This window comes from Rutidosis leptorrhynchoides, chromosome 6 (genome assembly GCF_046630445.1).
Source record: "Rutidosis leptorrhynchoides isolate AG116_Rl617_1_P2 chromosome 6, CSIRO_AGI_Rlap_v1, whole genome shotgun sequence".
Lineage (NCBI taxonomy): Eukaryota > Viridiplantae > Streptophyta > Magnoliopsida > Asterales > Asteraceae > Rutidosis > Rutidosis leptorrhynchoides.
In genome coordinates, this window is record NC_092338.1 from 108,395,514 (window position 1) to 108,419,451 (window position 23,938).

Here is a 23,938-nt window from a genome sequence, read left to right on the forward strand (position 1 = left end):
TGCGAACAATCTTTAACGTGTTCTTAGAAAAATTTATATCCGCACTTTAGTTTTAACCACGGTTGCAAAAATCGACCGAGAACTCGGCGATAACTCTTTTTCAGAAGGTTGCCGAGTTCTCGTTTCAAAAAATCGGCCAACTTACGATTTTGTCGGTCAATGGTTGATAAATTGAGTTTCTTGGTCAAATCTCGTTTAAATCTCAGTCAACGTCCGATAAATTGAATATCTCGGTCAACATTTGTTTGTATATATATATATATATATATATTATATTATGTATCATAAAAATTACCTCAAAAGTCTAATATTTGTACACATATAAATTCGAATATATATATATATATTTATTTATTTATTTATATTAGAAAGTCAACGTTAATCAACAAACGAGTTCTCCCAAATTCTCCGAGAACTCCCAAAAATTATCCCTCCGAAATTTCCGAGTTTCGAGTTCTTCAACCTTGATTTTAACATAACTACATTCAAAATTTTAAAACTATAGAGAACAAAAAATTGAACATCGTTAACAGTAATAATACTCCGTGAGTAAAGAAAAATCCCCCTATCTTTTTATTTTCTCTTTAACATAAATAAACAAATGCTAAACTGTACACACACACACTAAAATATTACTTACTGTACTAAAACAGTAATACAACTCTTTACTCTCTCCCCAACTCAAAACACCTCTTCAAACCCAAACCCTACATCAAAATCCCCAATCCCCATCTTCTCTATCTTTCAGCAGCCATGAAATTCATAACAACAATTCAATTCATCAACAATGGTGAACACCCACACCATCAATATTAACTCTCTAACCCACATTCCCCTTAATTATGGGAAAAGGGGAACAACACCCTTTACCCACTACCATTACTACTAATCCACAATCATCATCTTCATCTGATACTAATAACACTAATTGTTCAACTTATTGTGGTGAAATCACTCGTTTGTTTCGATTTCGATGCTTTTTTGTTTTGATTCTTGGGTTATCTGTTTTGCTTTCTGCTATTTTCTGGTTACCCCCTTTTCTTCATCACGGAGATCAAGGGGATCTAGATCTTGATGATTCTCTTTATAAAGGTTGGTGCTTTTTATGTTTTGATTGTTAATTTTCATTTGGGTATCTCTGCATTGCACTTTAGATGTTGATCCCCAATTTGAATTGTGTAATTTAGGGTTGGTAGATTTGTAGGTAAATGTGTTGTGTTAAGTGTTGAATTTGGGTTTGATTTAGATGTGCATTTAATTAAGTTTGTTTTTTTATACCTATTATAGCTAATAAGTAATACCTACTGTAATATATTGATTTAAATGTACATTGAATTGAGTTTGTTTTTTTATACCTTTTATAGCTAATAGCTACTGCAATATATATAGTGTTTGAATTCGAGTTACGAAATTAATTGTAAACTTGATTAAAACGGTAATTATATGTGCCACATTTGTTGTTTTATTGCTGTATACGTGTATATCCAGTTATTTAATATCTTATTTTGAAGTAGTAGGGTCTCATTGGAAGTATTATACTACTCTACGGTATCGTCTAGTGTAATTAAAATACGACGGTTCATATGATTGAGTTGTCACTTGAGGTCATATGTTGACTTGGTGGTGCTAATTAAGAATCTATATTTTTTTGGTCTCTTTTTGTTTAAATCATCTCCCTATATGATATGCAGAGTATAATTATAATTAGGTTTTTTCTAATGACAGCCCTAAGGGTTGTCATTAAGAAATAAACGTGTGTTTAAAAAAGTGGTACATGGGGGTGTTTTTTTTGGAGGAAGTGGTTAGTTTTATTTGGTGTACAACTATTTGATGCGTGTATGAATGGCTTAAAGACAATCCTTAGTGTTATCATTAAATCTATATATTTATTATTATAATTATTTATATTTATATTTATATTTATATTTATTATATCTTCACTTGTTCATAAAATTAGCAATCAAGAGAAAGTCATAAGTTTTTCTGATAATGCCATTTGTCCTTGATTTCGTTTCATCCTCTATCACCTAGTCTGCAGTGATGTTCTGATGAAGTTTGAGATAACTGATATTCTATCTTGTGGTCTATAAGTTGACTAACATTCGATCAATTGTTTGACTTTCCACTTTCTAGGCCATGATATTGTAGCGACGTTTATGGTCCCGAAGCCATTGTCTTTTCTACACGATAATTTTCCACGTCTCGAGCGTGATATATTTGACGAAATACGAGTTCCCACTACTAAGGCATGCTCCATTTCTTTTTTCTCTCTCGAACACACATGTATAATTCTTTCAACTTATTTAATAACATTTCCATTATTCAGGTTGTGATCATAACAGCAGAAAATACCGGCGAACCAAATACTACGAAGGTTATTTTTGGTGTTGATCCTGATGCGTACAAATCTAAAATATCGTCGTATGCTAAAAGTTTAGTAAGAGATTCTTTTGTATCTCTTGTTCTAAACCAATCAGCTCTACGTTTGACTGAGTCTCTGTTTGGGGAACCGTCATCTTTTGAGGTGTTGAAATTTGTCGGAGGAATTAGTGTGACTCCTGATCAGAGTGCGTATCCACTTCAAAAGGTGCAGATACGGTTCAACTTCACGTTAAACTTTTCTATTCAACAAATACTAGACCATTTTGGTGAATTGACAAGCCAGCTTAAATCTGGCCTGCATCTTGGTCCATATGAGGTATCAACCTTTTTTTACTCAATTACTTATATATAGGATGTGTGCATCTTTGTATAAGCATGTGTATAAAATATAAAATATAAAATATAAAATAATATATATGATTTTGCTACCGATTGCCCTTAGGGTTGTCCTTAACGCGTTTTAAACAGTTGCACGTAGCGGTACTTAGTAATTTAGTGATGGTGGTTACATGATGTACAACCGCTTAAAGCATGTTAAGGGCTGTCGTTAGCAAAAACCTAATATATAATACTCGTATATAATTACAATAAAAAAGGTAATTGTTTAACAATTTGATTTAGTCATGTTGTTATGAAATGCAGAATTTACATGTTAGCTTGACGAATTCGAAGGGTTCAACAGTGGCTCATCGAACGACCGTGCAGTCATCAATTGTGCTCGTCATCGGGACACCATCAACTGCAAGGTCAAAACAGTTAGCTCAAACCATCAAAGGCTCTCCAACAAATCTTGGCCTCAACAACACTCAATTTGGGCGGGTCAAGCAAGTTAGTCTTTCATCATTCGATAATACTACTAGTAGCAGTGGCTCCCCAACACCTTCTCCAGCTCCACTGCCTCAACCGCCTCCTCAACCCCATAATAACCACCACCATCACCACCACCACCACCATCATCATCACCATGATACGCAACTGGCGCCTGCAAAATCACCTTCACCGTTGAAACATTCCCCAGCACCACCACCAGTTCCCGCTCCTGCACCTAAAAAGATTCACCACGCAGGGCCGCCAGATTGCCACTCTGGATCCAACAGGAAGAAGAGGAATGCATATAAACATCCTCCTTTATTTCCGCCAGTTTCTCAGCCGGTGCTTCCACCACCCTCGCGAAATCATCGGCCGCCGCCACCACCACGACTACAACCACCGCCACCACATTCATTACTGCCACCACCACCACCACATTCATTACTGCCACCACCACCACCACATTCACGGCCACCACGCGTACCAGAAACAGTCCCTACAACAAGCCCATTGCCAAGTGTAGCTTTTGCACGTACTCATCCCCCATCAAGAAGTGATTCTGACTCAGATCCTCCTAACATAACGCCACCAGGTTCAGTTTTGCAACCATCATGTAAGTTTATAAATGTTACGGAGTAACTATTTATCAAACTCACGTTCCATTTTTATTTTTTATTTTTTTTTTTAAGTGACAAGTTTGGTATGTATATGTTTGGCAGCAGCAGGTGCAGATGCGCATTTGAGGGAACTTGCGTTATTTTTAGTTATCGTCACATTACACTTATTGCAACAATAATGAGAGCTCATGGTTTTGTATTCTAAAATTTGGAACTTAGGGCACTTGACATAAAAAAATGCAATGCTGATGTTGGAGGTATGTGCAAGTGAGAAAGGTATGCAAAAAGACGGGCGTGCTCTCACAGTCCTAAGTGGACATATATATAAATATATATAATTGTTCTGTTGATTGTAAATATTCGAGTTACACGTTGAGGGGCCTGATGTGTAATCAGGTCAAAGTCATGGAGGTGACGGGCCCTTGATTGCATACATCGGTTGCTGCTCTTGTTTAGTGTACGTTTCTCTTCTTGAAGTTAGAAGAGAAAACGAACCAACAACAAATGTATCACCTTGTCTTTTTTTGTTGCTAATCTATTCAACGCCACAAGTATGGTTCTCTCTAGAATGAGTTGTGTTGAACACTTGAACATTATGGTTGGTACACACTTTTCTGTTGCTAGTAAACTAGTAAAGTATTAGCAGTGAATATAGTATTTTTAAAATTATCTACCACATTAACAAATAATAATACGATAGGTTGCATCATCTTTGGTTCTTCAACAATAGAACATGATACTAGTCAAGTGAAAATGTTGGTTGCGAGACTAGCGGATAGAGTTGTCGAAATCAACTTTAAAGTTGTGAGTTTTGTGATGGAGTGTTTATAATTGGGTGTATATGCCTGTCCTAAAAAACAATCGATTTTATCCTTTTAACTTGATTTCAAGATTATGCCTAATAATATACTCTGTAACACGGAAGTGGAGCCAAAAGTCAATTATTATGGTTCTATTAAAAAATGGCTCTATTAATCGACTCAATAGCAAGCGTCGATTTATTGGCAACTTAATTGTCGCTTAGAGCCTAGATTGAACTTCAGGTATGTTTAAAACCTATAGAAATTTGATTTACCATTTTCATGGCGCCTAACACTTTGTTTTTTTTTCTTCTTTTTTTTAATCTACTTATTGGTTAGAGGTCCATTTGAAAGCAATTTCTCTATCCATAGAACATTGAGAGGGAGTACTTTCTCTAGCGTTTTACTCTGAGTGGATAAATGACTTCTCTTTATTCTAGGATAGAGGAAAGATTGTCTACATCTTACCTCCCTTATACCTTACTAATGTGGGATTGAGTTTTGTTGTTGTTATTGTTGTTGTATTAGAGTAGTCACAAGTTAGTCTTCCATTTGTAATCACCTAGCAACGAAGTTAATACTTCGTAATAGGTAGTGATAAATCCATTGAAGCTTTGGGTTATATAAGACTAATAATTACGGATTATATAAGAACTAGCACTTGTTAATCCATTGAAGCTTTGCAAACAAAATTCATTTTTCAATTGTGGCACCAAATACTCTATAATAACACCTTGCGTGACGGCGTGTATCCCTTACATTCGGGATACGTCCATCGTATTTTTTTATTCAACGGAACTTGCATACCCGTCAACAGGTTAATCTTTTTGCCCATGTTCGCGACCTGCTGATAAACCCGCATGTTCAAAAAACTATACATAGTAACTGATGTGTGTCCACAATCACTCACGGCCCGCAGATAAATTCACGAATAATTATAGATTATAGATTTACATTAAAACATAAATATAATTATACATGATTAAATATGTTGATATTTGCTAATATGTATACAAAGAGTTGCTTAAATGAGTATAACATATTCATGAGTCGAATTTTACTCAAATTTTAATTAGAGAGTATGATATATTCATGATTTGCCTGCAAGATGGGGAAACAATTTTACTCGAACCATTTCGCGAGTGAAAAGAGAGAGAATGTGTGAGAAAGAATAGAGAGAGAGAGAGAGAGAGAGAGAGAGAGAGAGAGAGAGGGCGAGGCGTGGCACATCTAGAGCGGGCACGGCAGGAGTACGAGGGCAATACAACTGGTACTATGAGAACAACAATCACGGGAGGTTGAGTCGAAATCGGTTAACATCGTATATGTTCTACAACTTTTCCGATGATTGGAAGGTGGTGAATTTTTGGAAGCTCTTCAAACAATATGGGGTGGTGAGAGATGTCTATATTGCCGGAAGGAGGCTACATAACGGCCAGTAATTTGCCTTTGTGAGGTTCGCGGAAGTAAAAGATAGTTCTGTTCTATTGAAATCTCTTGAGTCCATAAAGTTCAATGGGATGGATATTGAAATGTCCCGTTCATATTGATTATAAACGTTCCATATTAATTGATTTCGTCGCGAGGTTTTGACCTCTATATGAGACGTTTTTCAAAGACTGCATTCATTTTTAAAACAACCATAACCTTTATTTTATCTATAAAGGTTTAAAAAGCATTACGTAGATTATCAAATAATGATAATCTAAAATATACCGTTTACACACGACCATTACATAATGGTTTACAATAACAATATATTACATCAAAAATAAGTTTCTTGAATGCAGTTTTTACATAATATCATACAAGCATGGACTCCAAATCTTGTCCTTATTTTAGTATGCAACAGCGGAAGCTCTTAATAATCACCTGAGAATAAACATGCTTAAAACGTCAACAAAAATGTTGGTGAGTTATAGGTTTAACCTATATATTATCAAATCATAATAATAGACCACAAGATTTCATATTTCAATATACATCCCATACATAGAGATAAAAATCATTCATATGGTGAACACCTGGTAACCGACATTAACAAGATGCATATAAGAATATCCCCTATCATTCCGGGAAATCCTTCGGACATGATAAAAACGAATTCGAAGTACTAAAGCATCCGATACTTTGGATGGGGTTCGTTAGGCCCAATAGATCTATCTTTAGGATTCGCGTCAATTAGTAGACCGGTTTACTAATTCTTAGGCTACCAAGCAAAAGGGCATATTCGGCTTCTATCATTCACCCATATAATGTAGTTTCATTTACTTGTGTCTATTTCGTAAAACATTTATAAAACTGCATGTATTCTCATCCCAAAATATTTGATTTTAAAAGTGGGACTATAACTCACTTTCACAGATTTTTACTTCGTCGGGAAGTAAGACTTGGCCACTGATCGATTCACGAACCTATAACAAATATGTACATATATATCAAATTATGTTCAAAATATATTTACAACATTTTTAATACGTTTTACTGTTTTAAGTTTATTAAGTCAGCTGTCCTTGTTAGTAACCTACAACTAGTTGTCCATAATTAGATGTACAGAAATAAATCGATATATATTATCTTGAATCAATCCACGACCCAGTGTATACACGTCTCAGGCTAGATCACAACTCAAACTATATATATTTTTGGAATCAACCTCAACCCTGTATAGCTAACTCCAACATTACTGCATATAGAGTGTCTATGGTTGTTCCAAATAATATATATAGATGGGTCGATATGATATGTCAAAACATTTGCATACGTGTCTATGGTATCCCAAGATTACATAATATATTAGAATACATGTATAATACAATATAAGTTAGCTAGGATATGATTAATATAGATTTGTTACCAATTTTCACGTAGCTACAACAAGCAAAAATAACCAATCTTGTTTTACCCATAACTTTTTCGTTTTAAATCCGTTTTGAGTGAATTCAATTGCTATGGTTTCATATTGAACTTAAGTTTATGAATCTATACAGAAAAAGTATAAGTTTATAGTCGGAATTAAGGTTACAAGTCGTTTTTGTAAAGGTAGTCATTTCAGTCGAAAGAACGACGTCTAGATGACCATTTTGGAAAACATACTTCCACTTTGAGTTTAACCATGATTTTTTGATATAGTTTCATGTTCATAAGAAAAATCATTTTCCCAGAATAACAACTTTTAAATCAAAATTTATCATAGTTTTAATTAACTAACCCAAAACAGCCCGCGATGTTACTACAACGGCGTATATTCGGTTTTACGGTGTTTTTCGTGTTTTCCGATTTTAAATCATTAAGTTAGCATATCATATAGATATAGAACATGTGTTTAGTTGATTTTAAAAGTCAAGTTAGAAGGATTAACCTTTGTTTGCGAACAAGTTTAGAATTAACTAAACTATGTTCTAGTGATTTCAAGTTTAAACCTTCGAATAAGGTAGTTTTATATATATGAATCGAATGATGTTATGAACATCATTACTACCTCAGGTTTTGTGGATAAACCTACTGGAAATGAGAAAAATAGATCTAGCTTCAAAGGATCCTTGGATGGCTTGAAAGTTCTTGAAGCAGAATCATGACACGAAAACAAGTTCAAGTAAGATTTTCACTCAAAATAAGATTGTTATAGTTATAGAAATTGAATCAAAGTTTGAATATGAGTATTACCTTGTATTAGAAAGATATCTTACTGTAAATAAGAAAGATTTCTTGAAGTTGGATAATCACTTTACAAGATTGGAAGTAAGCTAGCAAACTTGGAAGTATTCTTGATTTTATGAAACTAGAACTTATAGAATTTATGAAGAACACTTAGAACTTGAAGATAGAACTTGAGAGAGATCACTTAGATGAAGAAAATTGAAGAATGAAAGTGTTTGTAGGTGTTTTTGGTCGTTGGTATATGGATTAGATATAAAGGATGTGTAATTTTGTTTTCATGTAAATAAGTCATGAATGATTACTCATATTTTTGTAATTTTATTTAGATATTTCATGCTAGTTGCCAAATGATGGTTCCCACATATGTTAGGTGACTCACATGGGCTGTTAAGTGCTGATCATTGGAGTGTATATACCAATAGTACATACATCTAAAAGTTGTGTATTGTACGAGTACGAATACAGGTGCATACGAGTAGAATTGTTGATGAAACTGAACGAGGATGTAATTGTAAGCATTTTTGTTAAGTAGAAGTATTTTTATAAGTGTCTTGAAGTCTTTCAAAAGTGTATGAATACATATTAAAACACTACATGTATATACATTTTAACTGAGTCGTTAAGTCATCGTTAGTCGTTACATGTAAATGTTGATTTGAAACCTTTAAGTTAACGATCTTGTTAAATGTTGTTAACCCAATGTTTATTATATATAATGAGATGTTAAATTATTATATTATCATGAAATTATGATATATTAATATATCTTAATATGATATATATACATTTAAATGTCGTTACAACGATAATCGTTACATATATGTCTCGTTTCGAAATCCTTAATTTAGTAGTCTTGTTTTTACATATGTAGTTCATTGTTAATATACATAATGACATGTTTACTTATCATTTATCATGATTAAACATAGTGTAACAATATCTTAATATGATTCATATGTAATTAGTAAGACGTTGTTATAACGATAATCGTTATATATATCGTTTCGAGTTTCTTAATTCAATAAACACAATTTTATGTATATAACTCATTGTTAAAATACCTAATGAGATACTTACTTATCATAATATCATGTTAACTATATATATAATCATATATATGTCATCATATAGTTTTTACAAGTTTTAACGTTCGTGAATCACCGGTCAACTTGGGTGGTCAATTGTCTATATGAAACCTATTTCAATTAATCAAGTCTTAACAAATTTGATTGCTTAACATGTTGGAAACACTTAATCATGTAAATAACAATTTAATTTAATATATATAAACATGGAAAAGTTCGGGTCACTACAGATATCAAGGTGTTTAGGGCCACAGATAGGACTCCAAAGAGGGTGGATACTGCTCCTCCTAAGGCGAAGACAAATTCAAACACTCATGTAGGGTTTGATTAGAATCGTCTATAGGATGGATGTAGTTTCTCAGAGGTATTAGGTCGAAAGTGATCAATCCTAAATTAGAGTTTAATCAAATCAAGAATTGAGTGCAATGAGGGGTGGAATGTGGTGTTGATAATATTTATGGGACCTTTGATCGTCTTTCACTAACATCGAGTGATCAATCACCATGTCCCGGTCTTGATGAAATTACCTTAGCCAAAAGTATGATAATTCCTCGGGCAAAGTCACGAGTGAATCACAAAGGCTAGAGCAATCTCACAGAATCAACAACCTAAAATGAGATGCCAAACTCTCTATTTATAGGTTTGGAATCTTTGCGGAAACCAAGTCTGCGATTCTTTATGGATCCGCAGTAGTTATGCCGGACACTTTCGCAGTCTTGAATTCATGCGAGCTTCCGCAATGCCTCAATATATTCTGCGCGGTTCTTGTTTATTCACGCAGTTTTGATTGCACTTGCTTTTGTTTTGCCTTTTGCACTTAAAATATGCATATACATGCCTATGTATATGATCAGAAAGCAAAACGATTTAAGAGATGTTCTAAACGGTAAGACTAGAGGGCATAAGATACAATCGGAGGGTGTGTCTGGGGAAGGTACGAATGTTAAAGAAAAAATATTTATTGTTGATGAAGATAAGTGTGTGGAGAATAATGAGTCATTGTCGAAAGTCATTATAGGAGAAGCTAAAAGTTATGATATATTAGAGTATCTTGAATCTATACTGGAAGCTGAAGGTTTCATGGATGTTGATATTGTCATACCCCGTCCTAATCCGTCAGGACGAAGTCACCAACATCTGGTTCCATTGCGATGATCGACTCCAAATAGTGTCTTTACAATGAGCAAATGCACAGCGGAAGATTTCTTTCATACCTGAGAATAAACATGCTTTCAAGTGTCAACCAAAAGGTTGGTGAGTTCATAGGTTTATCATCAAACAATAAAATTCATCATTTTGATAGACCACAAAATTTAAATGCTGCATGGTACAAATGGGCCCGAATCCTATACCCACCTTTAATGTACATGCTATATCTTTTAAATACAGTACATCTTTCTCATGTACGAAACCATTTTCATAAATCATAGTAACCGTACACATATCTTGTGCACAAAAATAACATACACATAACCTGTGTATAAAATCATTCTCTCGATATATAACATTCACATCAACTGGTGGCAATTATCATGTCCACATAATTCAATGGTGGCAATTATCATGTCCACATAATTCAAAGGTGGCAATTATCATGTCCACATAATTCAATAATAACCCGCAGAACTTCTGTCTGCATAATAATTCATTCGAGGAATGTTTTGCTTGTGTCTATCTCGTCAAACATTTATAAAAGCATTTCATATATTCGCAGTTCAAAATATATTTCAAAAGCATTTAATAAAGCAGTTGTAAAAACAGCGCATGTATTCTCAGTCCCAAAAATGTAAAGAGTAAAAGGGAATCAAATGAACTCACCATACTGTATTTTGTAGTAAAAATACATAGGACGACATTGAACAAGTATAGGGTTGGCCTCGGATTTACGAACCTATATCATTTGTATATTTATTAAAATATATAATCAAAATCGAACAAGTTTATATATTATATCTTAAATTATATACTATACTTATTTAGTTTGTGTAAATTTTCAAAATGTCTAATATTTATATAGTTATATAAATATATATTTGATTGGTATTTTACCTAACTTGTTATATATGAATATTCATATAAATTTTGTTAATATGTTTAAAACATACCTATAACCTTAATAATATTCTTAAAACTTTTATTTTCATAAACGTAATTATTTCAATAATAAGATTATAGGTGATACTGATAATAATAATGATGATAGTTTTATTAGTAAATCTCATAATAGTGATGATATCAGTAGTTTTTAATAATCTAATAATTTAATAATAATGATAATGAAACTTATACTTTTTGATAATAATACTAACATAATGGTTTTAATCATAATGGTACTACTAATATCAACCTCAATGATAATACTAATAATGGTAACAATACTGAATAATAATAACTATAAAGATAATAATGTTATGGGTAATGATAGTTATGATATTGTCTTTAGGGCTTACATAATAATATTACACATAATAATATAAATAATAATACTTATAAATGTAACTATGATAATAATAATAATAATAACAATAATTATAATGATAATAATAATAATCATAATGATAATAATGATTATAATGATAATAATAATAATACTAATAATAATAATAATAACAACAATAATATTTATAATACTTAATAATAACAATGATATTAATAATACTGAATTTTAAGAATGAAACTACCTTTAAAACTAGCTCATAAAAATAATTGCCCAGAACGGGACTCGAACCCGAGACCTCCCGCTTATACGCAAGATACGTTCAATCCTCCCTCCACCTTAGCTTTTCTATCAATTTTCCCAACCTTAATATATATAACCCATCTCTATTACTCGGCCCAAATTGAAAGTCCAACAACCAAATACTTCGACCCAACAACGAATAGCCCAATTCGATAATTTAATTTAAGAAAAGCCCGGTTAAATTATGGAAGCCCAATAGTAGTTTGTTGTTTAATAAAAAAAATTATTTTTTTTTTTGCAGCAGGCTAGGATTGAACCCGTGACCTTTCGTTCAATAACCCCTCGTCCAAACCATCGCTCCATCTGTTTCAATCTGATTACTCTAATACTTTAAAACCTTTTAACCCAACTATGCCTGTTATCTTATCCTTTAATCTTACAGAACCCAAATAACATCTTCATCACTTATCATCCCATCATATCATATATTATCATCATAATTGTTTCTATTCTTCTTCATAAACACCTCGTCTCTTATCATCATCATCATCTTCGCCCTACATCATTCATCATCATCATTCTTGTCGTCACTGCATCCATCATCATCCGTAAACATATTATCATCATCACAGAATCATATTGTACATCATTATTTTTCTCGTCATCTAATCTTAAAGGTACGTGGACTGTTTCATTAGAACAAGAAACCTCATGGACCAAAATGGTATCCATTGTTGTTGTCACATAGACACCCATTGTGAATATTATTTTAGTATGTTTTACCCTTTTTTTTTTAAAGCAAAAAGGAGAACATATAATAGCCACTTATCTCATTTTGATAATCCGCTAATTGAGCACTTCCTTCTTTTGGCACCATTTAATTATGATTATGATTACTTTAAAAAAAAAACGTCCCATTAAGTAGTTTATTTCGGTCGGCCATCATGTCCCACTATATTCCATATGCATTTTTGAATTTGCTGTATACTATACTATATTATCAAGTTGGCAAAACCCCAATTAAATATGTGTACTACATCTTTCTTCTTTTGTTTCTTAGACTATTGGTTAGACTTAAAGAAACTATCAGGTGGTCTTGTTCGATTGGTGTTACATCGAACAATCCAACAATAGTAGCAAATTTTCAATGGTGTGGTTTTGGTTTAAGTTCTTGATGGTAACAAAAATAGAAAACGAGCAGAATTAGAAAGCATCAGTAAGCAGTTTGAAAGTTGAGGTGGTGAGGATTTTCGGTCAAAACAGAAAAAAAAAGACAGACGTAAATAGCAGCTGCATTTTATTGTAGAAACATAAACATTTCTTACCGCAGCAGCAAGAAGGAAACACGTGGAAATAGCAGCGGCTGCAAAAGTGGTGGTGGTTTAGTGATGTAAATGCTTCATGATTTGTGTTGGTGTATGTATAAAAAAAATAGAAGTAGATGTAAATAGTGTGGTGGTGTTTGAGCTTGATGGTGGGTGATCGTGGTGTGGTTGATAGGAGTAGTAGTAGGTTGAATGATTTCTCACACACATGAATTAATTGAGTTTTTATATTAATGAAGGTTGCAAATTAGTCATTTAAAAACAGAAACATAAGGTTAAAATAAATAAAGGTTGAGGTTGATATTTAACAGAATTTGGATTTATGTTTAAGACTGAATCCGTTGGTACAGATTTGGTGACACAAAAACAATTCACATACAGTAAGATAGATATGGTAAACTAATTTTGATTCCTTTCATGTCATGTATAAATACGTATAGTATATCAATGTATATCCGTATATATATAATTTATATAATGTGTTTATATATTTAACAGTATTTGTATCATTATATATTGACTATATATATATATATATATATATATATATATATATATATATATATATATATATATATCAGTATATTAGTAACATAATAATATTAATTATACAAACATTAATATTTAATTCTAATTTTAATAATATTAATGAAACTAATAACAACAATAATAATAATAATAATAGAATTGTTAATGATAATAATATCAATAACATTTATAATAATACTTGCACTTGTCAAATTTCATATTTGTATTATAATATTATAAATATTGATATTTATTTTAATAATAATGAAAGTAAGAATATCTCATAATCATAGTAACTTTTTATTATTTATATATTATATATATACTACAACAACTAGAATTCATATATAGTCATACTAATATCACATATATTTATTTTAATAACATTTTAATTATTTTGTATATTACTTTACATATTTAATTCGAATGATTAAATGGTATTATATTAATTAAACACTTATATTTATATTTACATATATATTTATTTACGTATTTATTTACACACAATTGTTCGTGAATCATCGGGAATAGTCGAAGGTAATTGAATTCATAAACATAGTTTCAAAATTTTTGAGACTCAACATTATAGACTTTGCTTATCATGTCAGAAACATATAAAGATCAAGTTTAAATTTGGTCGGAAATTTTCGGGTCATCACAGATATCATAAGATTGGGTGGTCTCAGTATTATGTTGATGTTCCAAACGATTGAGGCTACAAAGCAAGTGGCTGAGAATGAGCATCCATTACATAAATGGATCCAAAAAACAAGTATGTGGGACTTCTCCTCTTGGCCTAAATGTCGGATGGCATGGTTAACAATCACACAGGTTCCTTTACCTTGCTGGAATGAAAGTGTGTTCACATCTATAGTTGAATGGTGGTGGTGGTGGTTGGGGGGGGGGGGGGGGGGGGTTTATGTTCTTGAAAATTGCAAACTTTCTGGAAACCAAAACTTGATGCAAGGCAGGTGTCATGACCATACTTTTTCCGTTATCTTTTATCGTTTATTATTTAACGTCCGTTAATTGTTATTCGTGCCACGTCATTTCTATGACCTATATTATTATTTTTGTAATAATATATTAATTATTATGTGTTATGTGAATATTTGTATTTAAAGTTGTGCGTTTCTACGTGTCGTGGATTTCTATCCGGCGAATCTTTTTGGATTTCAAACTAACGGTAAGACTTTTGAGATTTTTGAATCCCATTTATTTTAAATATGATATTTTGATGTCATATGATTTTATATAGTGTTTATATATTTTATTTGTCGCGTATATGTTATCTCTCCGAATATTTAATCGCGTAGCGGTATTTTCGCGTTTCGGGTTTCGTTCGAGCGTTCGGGCCACAAGCTAATTAACTTTTTATCATTTTAGGATAGTGGGGCCCACCCACATTCTATGGATCAGTCGAAATTGTCAAAGGGGGGAGTGCCTTGTTATTTTGTCATTTACAATTCCATTTCAAAAATATTACACTTCATTTCCCATTTAACCTACATTTATTTTTCTCCATCTCCCTCTTTCTTCCTCCCCTTGGTCGCCACCTCCCATCACCATTATCACCTTCATTTGATCATCATCAAGAACTCATTTCAAGGGGCTTTTAGCATTTTTGGATTCTACTCCTCACGCTCTACACATCTATATCTATCAATTCTTGATTAGGGTATAAACCCTAACCCTAGCTTTTTAATTTTTATTTATTTTACTGATTTTTAATGTTATTATGATAGTATAGCACTTGTGTATTGTTGAATTGTTGATTATATGCGTAGAAATGCTCGATTGTGTATGTTTTCGGTTTGAAAAATTTGGACAGAGGACTATTTAATCATTTCAGTACATTTAAGTGATGTTTTTGATAAATTAAAATGTTTAGATGTGTTCCTCTCATTAAGACATTGATTTTAGACTCCGGATTCATGTTATTTCGATTCCCGGAACTTAAGTTATGATTAAAATGGTGTTTTCATGAAATCAAAACATAAAAACGAATGTGTTCAGGTTTGGTCCGACTTTGTGACCACTTTTGGAGTCTCTAGGGTGTACTAGTATGTTAGGATTGATGATTGGATGAACATTCATGTTCGGGTCATCGAAATCCGAGCCACGGATCACCCGGTATGACTAAAACATGTTTTTGATCGGATTAAAGTCCCAAGTTGAATTAGGGCTATTGGTCATGACTTGGGGGCTGTTTTTGGGGTGTTCTTGAGTGTACAAATGTGTCGGATGGTTTGGTTAGGCGGAGATATATATAAGACTCGCCGAAAACCTATACTCGAGGCTCAAGTTATGACCCGATGAACTTGTAATTAAAACTTATGGTTATAACATCTAACTTATGATATAAAATAATGATTTTCATTATCATTAAATTACTTATTATATAAAAGTGATTAATTAAATTTAAGACTTATGATATACATATTCATTATATCATTATTAATTACATTTTGATTAATGAAACTTTTAATTAAACTTATGATTAATAATACTTTTATTATTAATGAAAAATACTTATGGTAAGTATTAAACTTATGTTATGAGATTATTATAATAAAACTTATAATAAAGATTAATTAATTATTTAATTATTATAAAGCTTAGTTATAATTTAATTATAATTCAATTATTAAATACTTGTGATTTAATAATTTTAATTAAAACTTATGATATGATTAATAATTCATTATTAATTAATAATACTTATGATATGATAAAAAAATTATTATTAATCAATAATACTTATGTTATGATTAATATTTAATTAATTAATATTTAATTAATTAATTAAATACTTAAGTTATATTAATTATATCATTTCAACTTATGTTAACTTTAATAATTCATTTTAATTTAATTAAATTTATGATATGACATGATTATACATATATGACTTTAAATAACATTATAACTTATATTATTAATATAATTTATACTTTAAAATTCAATGTTGACTATGTTTGACCAAGGTTGACTTTTGAGTTGACTTTCGGTTGACTTTGACTTTCAGTTGACTTTTGTTGACTTTCTAATTAAGGAAACTTTCCTAACTTATAAACTTTCCAAAAATAGCAACTTTCTAAATATGGAAACTTGTCAAAAATAGAAACTTTCTAAAAATAGAAACTTTCCTAAAATAGAAACTTTTCAAAAATGGAAACCTGCTAAAAATAGAAACTTTCTAAAAATAGAAAGTATGTGTCCTTACGCTATTCTGATCAAACCGAAGCTAACTGAGTGTTGTTCTATGATTACTTGCAACAAGTACTATAGCTATCATACTAAGACTTGACCTAAGTTAGTTATTTATCTCGACCTGCTTTATTTATAGGTCGGCATTGTGATCATTCTTGATCACTTTACTTCGTGCAGTTCACGTTTTCTGTGATATTACTTCATTTTCGTTAAGGTGAGTTATAGTCCTATTTTTCTATTTTATATCTTTTGGGATGAGAATACATGTGACCCGAACTTTTCCATGTTTATATATATTAATTGAGATTGATATTTACATGATTAAATGTTTCCAACATGTTAAGCAATCAAACTTGTTAAGACTTGATTAATTGAAATATGTTTCATATAGACAATTGACCACCCAAGTTGACCGGTGATTCACGAACGTTAAAACTTGTAAAAACTATATGATGACATATATATGGATATATATATAGTTAACATGATACTATGATAAGTAAACATATCATTAAGTATATTAACAATGAACTACATATGTAAAAACAAGACTACTAACTTAATGATTTTTAAACGAGACATATATGTAACGATTATCGTTGTAAAGACATTTAATGTATATATATATATCATATTAAGAGATATTCATACATGATAATATCATGATAATATAATAATTTAAAATCTCATTTGATATTATAAACATTGGGTTAACAACATTTAACAAGATCGTTAACCTAAAGGTTTCAAAACAACACTTACATGTAACGACTAACGATGACTTAACGACTCAGTTAAAATGTATATACATGTAGTGTTTTAATATGTATTTATAAACTTTTGAAAGACTTCAATACACTTATCAAAATACTTCTACTTAACAAAAATGCTTACAATTACATCCTCGTTCAGTTTCATCAACAATTTTACTCGTATGTACCCGTATTCGTACTCGTACAATACACAGCTTTTAGATGTATGTACTATTGGTATATACACTCCAATGATCAGCTCTTAGCAGCCCATGTGAGTCACCTAACACATGTGGGAACCATCATTTGGCAACTAGCATGAAATATCTCATAAAATTACAAAAATATGAGTAATCATTCATGACTTATTTACATGAAAACAAAATTACATATCCTTTATATCTAATCCATACAACAACGACCAAAAACACCTACAAACACTTTCATTCTTCAATTTTATTCATCTAATTGATCTCTCTCAAGTTCTATCTTCAAGTTCTAAGTGTTCTTCATATATTCTACAAGTTCTAGTTACATAAAATCAAGAATACTTTCAAGTTTGCTAGCTCACTTCAAATCTTGTAAGGTGATCATCCAACCTCAAGAAATCTTTGTTTCTTACAGTAGGTTATCATTCTAATACAAGGTAATAATCATATTCAAACTTTGGTTATATTTCTATAACTATAACAATCTTATTTCAAGTGATGATCTTACTTGAACTTGTTTTCGTGTCATGATTCTACTTCAAGAACTTCGAGCCATCCAAGGATCCGTTGAAGCTAGATCCATTTTTCTCTTTTCCAGTAGGTTTATCCAAGGAACTTAAGGTAGTAATGATGTTCATAACATCATTCGATTCATACATATAAAGCTATCTTATTCGAAGGTTTAAACTTGTAATCACTAGAACATAGTTTAGTTAATTCTAAACTTGTTCGCAAACAAAAGTTAATCCTTCTAAATTGACTTTTAAAATCAACTAAAAACATGTTCTATATCTATATGATATGCTAACTTAATGATTTAAAACCCGGAAACACGAAAAACACCGTAAAACCGGATTTACGCCGTCGTAGTAACACCGCGGGCTGTTTTGGGTTAGTTAATTAAAAACTATGATAAACTTTGATTTAAAAGTTGTTATTCTGAGAAAATGATTTTTATTATGAACATGAAACTATATCCAAAAATTATGGTTAAACTCAAAGTGGAAGTATGTTTTCTAAAATGGTCATCTAGACGTCGCTCTTTCGACTGAAATGACTACCTTTACAAAAACGACTTGTAACTTATTTTTCCGACTATAAACCTATAATTTTTCTGTTTAGATTCATAAAATAAAGTTCAATAAGAAACCATAGCAATTTGATTCACTCAAAACGGATTTAAAATGAAGAAGTTATGGGTAAAACAAGATTGGATAATTTTTCTCATTTTAGCTACGTGAAAATTGGTAACGAATCTATTCCAACCATAATTTAATCAACTTGTATTGTATATTATGTAATCTTGAGATACCATATACACGTATACAATGTTTTGACCTATCATGTCGACACATCTATATATATTTCGGAACAACCATAGACACTCTATATGTGAATGTTGGAGTTAGCTATACAGGGTTGAGGTTGATTCCAAAATATATATAGTTTGAGTTGTGATCAATACTGAGATACATATACACTGGGTCGTGGATTGATTCAAGATAATATTTATCGATTTATTTCTGTACATCTAACTGTGGACAACTAGTTGTAGGTTACTAACGAGGACAGCTGACTTAATAAACTTAAAACATCAAAATATATTAAAAGTGTTGTAAATATATTTTGAACATACTTTGATATATATGTATATATTGTTATAGGTTCGTGAATCAACCAGTGGCCAAGTCTTACTTCCCGATGAAGTAAAAATCTGTGAAAGTGAGTTATAGTCCCACTTTTAAAATCTAATATTTTTGAGATGAGAATACATGCAGGTTTTATAAATGATTTACAAAATAGACACAAGTACGTGAAACTACATTCTATGGTTGAATTATCAAAATCGAATATGCCCCTTTTTATTAAGTCTGGTAATCTAAGAATTAGGGAACAGACACCCTAATTGACGCGAATCCTAAAGATAGATCTATTGGGCCTAACAAACCCCATCCAAAGTACCAGATGCTTTAGTACTTCGAAATTTATATCATATCCGAAGGGTGTCCCGGAATGATGGGGATATTCTTATATATGCATCTTGTTAATGTCGGTTACCAGGTGTTCACCATATGAATGATTTTTATCTCTATGTATGGGATGTGTATTGAAATATGAAATCTTGTGGTCTATTATTATGATTTGATATATATAGGTTAAACCTATAACTCACCAACATTTTTGTTGACGTTTTAAGCATGTTTATTCTCAGGTGATTATTAAGAGCTTCCACTGTCGCATACTTAAATAAGGACGAGATTTGGAGTCCATGCTTGTATGATATTGTGTAAAAACTGCATTCAAGAAACTTATTTTGTTGTAACATATTTGTATTGTAAACCATTATGTAATGGTCGTGTGTAAACAGGATATTTTAGATTATCATTATTTGATAATCAACGTAAAGCTTTTTAAACCTTTATCTATGAAATAAAGGTTATGGTTTGTTTTAAAAATGAATGCAGTCTTTGAAAAACGTCTCATATAGAGGTCAAAACCTCGCAACGAAATCAATTAATATGGAACGTTTTTAATCAATAAGAACGGGACATTTCAACATGCATTTTATTTTTTATATTGGACACAAGTGGAAGTTGGTTTAAGTTATTCATTGTGAGTTGAACGAAAATATTCCCTAGCTTGGTAACTGTAATCACTGGTTTCTACTGGTGAACGCGAATCTTATGGATAGATCTATCGGGTTTGACAACCCCATTTCGTACTAGTCGCGCTAACAATTTTTGAAGACGGAATGTATTAGTACTTCGTAATTATTTGAAGATACACATGTTCAGTGTATATTGTGTTTGGTAAGGGTGGAATTGGTTAAGTGGTTACCAGGTGGCTCATGGGTTAATGTAATAATGTTTTATATGTTTTCGAGCATATAATTTTTGTGGTCCAAAATAAGGCTTTATGTTTTCAAACATAATTTCACGGTTTAAATTAAATATTGTTTGCAATATTAAACCTATAATTCACTCAACATTTTTGTTGACAGTTACTCGCATGTTTTATTCTCAGGTTCATGATTGATTGCTTCCGCTGTGCTTAGAGAGTCTGCATATTTATGATGGCAGCTTTTGTTAAACATTAACTTGCATTCTATTTTGATACATTAAATTGTGGGTGTTTGTTGACTTTGTTTTGGTCAACTTTTGATTAAGTATTTATGTATGATTTTTCTAAACTTACATATTTTGGTATGTTTTCTTTATAGGAAATCATTTTTAAATAAAGAATGCAAGGTTATTTATTAAATTCATTTAGAGTTATGATCAAGCTGTGGGACCAAGATAACGATGGTCGTCAAGTGTACTTTGACGGGTCGTTAAAGCAGGGTGCTTGTGAAACTCATTGATCATGAGGTGGTTAATGGATCCATTAAATTAATGTATAAATTAAAGACTTTTTTGCTCCGTTGGTCCGTCAATTATACACGAAATTGCAATCCGAGTCCCTCAAGTTTTTTTTTTGGATTTTCGAGTCCTTAAAATTGAAAAATTTTGCAATTCGAGTCCCTCCGTCAGTTTGCCGTCTAAATTAGCCGTTAACCCTTGACATGTGCCATGCATGTGAGGGTAAAATCGTCTTTTTACTCTTTCCTTCGACTTTTTTGCTCCGTTGATCCTTCGTTTATAGATAAAATTGCAATCCAAGTCCCTCAAGTTTTCACCAAACTATTTACACGCTTTCTCTTCCCTCTCCACATTGTCATTGTCTCTGCAGAATTCCAATTCCCCCTCTGTAAACAAACAAACAAAACACCTTTTAAACTAAATTATTACAATTATTATTTAAGTTTATAATTACATAAATTTCTTATATTTTCTATATTTTTAAAAAAATAAAACAAAAAATACTTTACAAACACTAGACAACAATAATTAGTAGTAGTAGCTCCAACTTTAACTCTGTGTAATGGAGTCTCTCTCACGTCTATTTCACCGACGGAAACTGTCAAATGTTAACGGTAAAAATGCTTATGACGGCGTGTTTTTCGGTCACCGCCTGAAGTTTGACGGAGCTCCGACTGTTCACGTTGATGAATACCGTGAGATTTTTGGTAGCGCTCAAACTGTTTCTTCGATTTCGATACTTGATCTTTCTAATTTAGGACATCAACAACTTGAAGATGAAGATGCAGCTTCTGATGGTTTGAAACCTGATTACGGTTTGATTTTTGGTGGATTTCATGATAGTGATATCGCTGTTTCTTATCAAGATTTAATTGCTCATGATAAAGCTAGGTAATTTTTTTTTTATAATATCTGAAATAATGTGTTTTTATAGAATAAAGCTTCTTTTGAATGATTAAGTTGGAAATAGATGTTTAGGTTTAATAAATTTAGCATAGTAGTGGTGAATTTGAAGTTTTAATAAACTGTGCTAATTTTAAGGGTAATTTGTTGTTATATTAGTTGAATAGTTTGTTAAATTGAAGAACCAATGTGGGGAAAAAGATTGTGAATTTGTGATTAACTTTGTATGTATTAAATACTGATGCCATTTTTGAGGACTAAACCCTAACCCTAAACGTCAAGTGTGAATTAAAGATAAAAAGTGTGAATTAAAGATAAAAAAATAGACACAAATTCGAATTAAAAAGTTGAGGGACTCGGATTGCAAATTTGTGTATAAATGAAGGACCAACGAAGTAAAAAAGTCAAAGAAAAGAGTAAAAAGATGATTTTACCCTCATATGCATGGCACATGTCAAAGGTTAACGGCCAATTTAGACGAAAAACTGACGGAGGGACTCGGATTGCAAAATTTTGCAATTTTAAGGACTCTAAAATCCCAAAAAAAACTTGAGGGACTCGGATTGCAATTTCATGTATATTTGAAGGACCAAAGGAGCAAAAAAGTCTAAATTAAAGGTTTATTTCGTTAAAGTAATGGAAGATCATGCTGATTCATGTAAGGAAAGTAAGGTTTCTAATTGTTGTTGTGACAAAAAGCAAAAATCTCATATTCAAGATGATCATGTTAGTAGTCAGGATAATGTCTCATCGAATTACTCTGAGTTTGATTACATAAATTCGGATGATCAAATTAGTGAAGATGAAGATGATAGGCTGCCAAAAGATGATGATGAATACAGTATTTATAAGGATCTATTAAAAAGTGATGATGAAGTAGGAGAAGAAGCTAAGAATTCGGTATGAAGTCACCGGAGAAGACGAAGATTTCACCGGAAGGACAAGGGCTGGATGATCGGGTCATAAACGCCGATCATTATTGATGTTAAGGGTTGAATCTTAAGTGTATATTTGAGGTTTAAATGCTTTTCCACGAGGTTTTTGTAACGGGTAACGATTTGGATCGAAAACGCGAAAAAACGGAGTTTAAACGAGAAAAAAGAAGGAAAAAGGGGTGCAACCGAAATTACGGCTGTGAGGTGCAATTTGCGACTGGTTTTTGCGGCCCGACCGCAATTTTCGGCCCGACCGCAATTTGCGGCCCGACCGCAATTTGCGGCCATTTTGCGGCCATTTTTGCGCCTGGGTGTGATGACCCGGAAAATTTCGACTAATTTAAACCAATTCTCTATACGATTTATTATTTTGACACGTTAAACAAAGTCTGTTAGATTGAGTCTCAAAAATTTTAGAACTGTTTCATATATACAATTACCTTTGACTACTATCGACGATTCATGAACAATTATATGTATGTATATATATATATATATATATATATATATATATATATATATATATATATATATATATATATATATATATATATATATATATATATATATATATATGTACATGTAAAAACGACTTTCCTACAGTAAAACACTATTTACTACAGTAAAACACTATTTGCTACAGTAAAACACTATTTGCTACAGTGAAACCGTATTTTGCT

General features: G+C 31.6%; 1 protein-coding gene across 1 annotated transcript; it reads left to right on the plus strand.

Annotated features, from left to right (window-relative positions):
• Positions 1–653: 653 nt before the first annotated feature.
• Positions 654–3,988, plus strand: LOC139853956 (uncharacterized). The gene is made up of 5 exons (XM_071843291.1): positions 654–1,092; positions 2,134–2,246; positions 2,327–2,698; positions 3,025–3,805; positions 3,912–3,988. The coding sequence occupies exons 1-5, from the start codon at positions 843–845 to the stop codon at positions 3,986–3,988; spliced, it is 1,593 nt and encodes a 530-aa protein (XP_071699392.1). The 5' UTR covers positions 654–842.
• Positions 3,989–23,938: the final 19,950 nt, after the last annotated feature.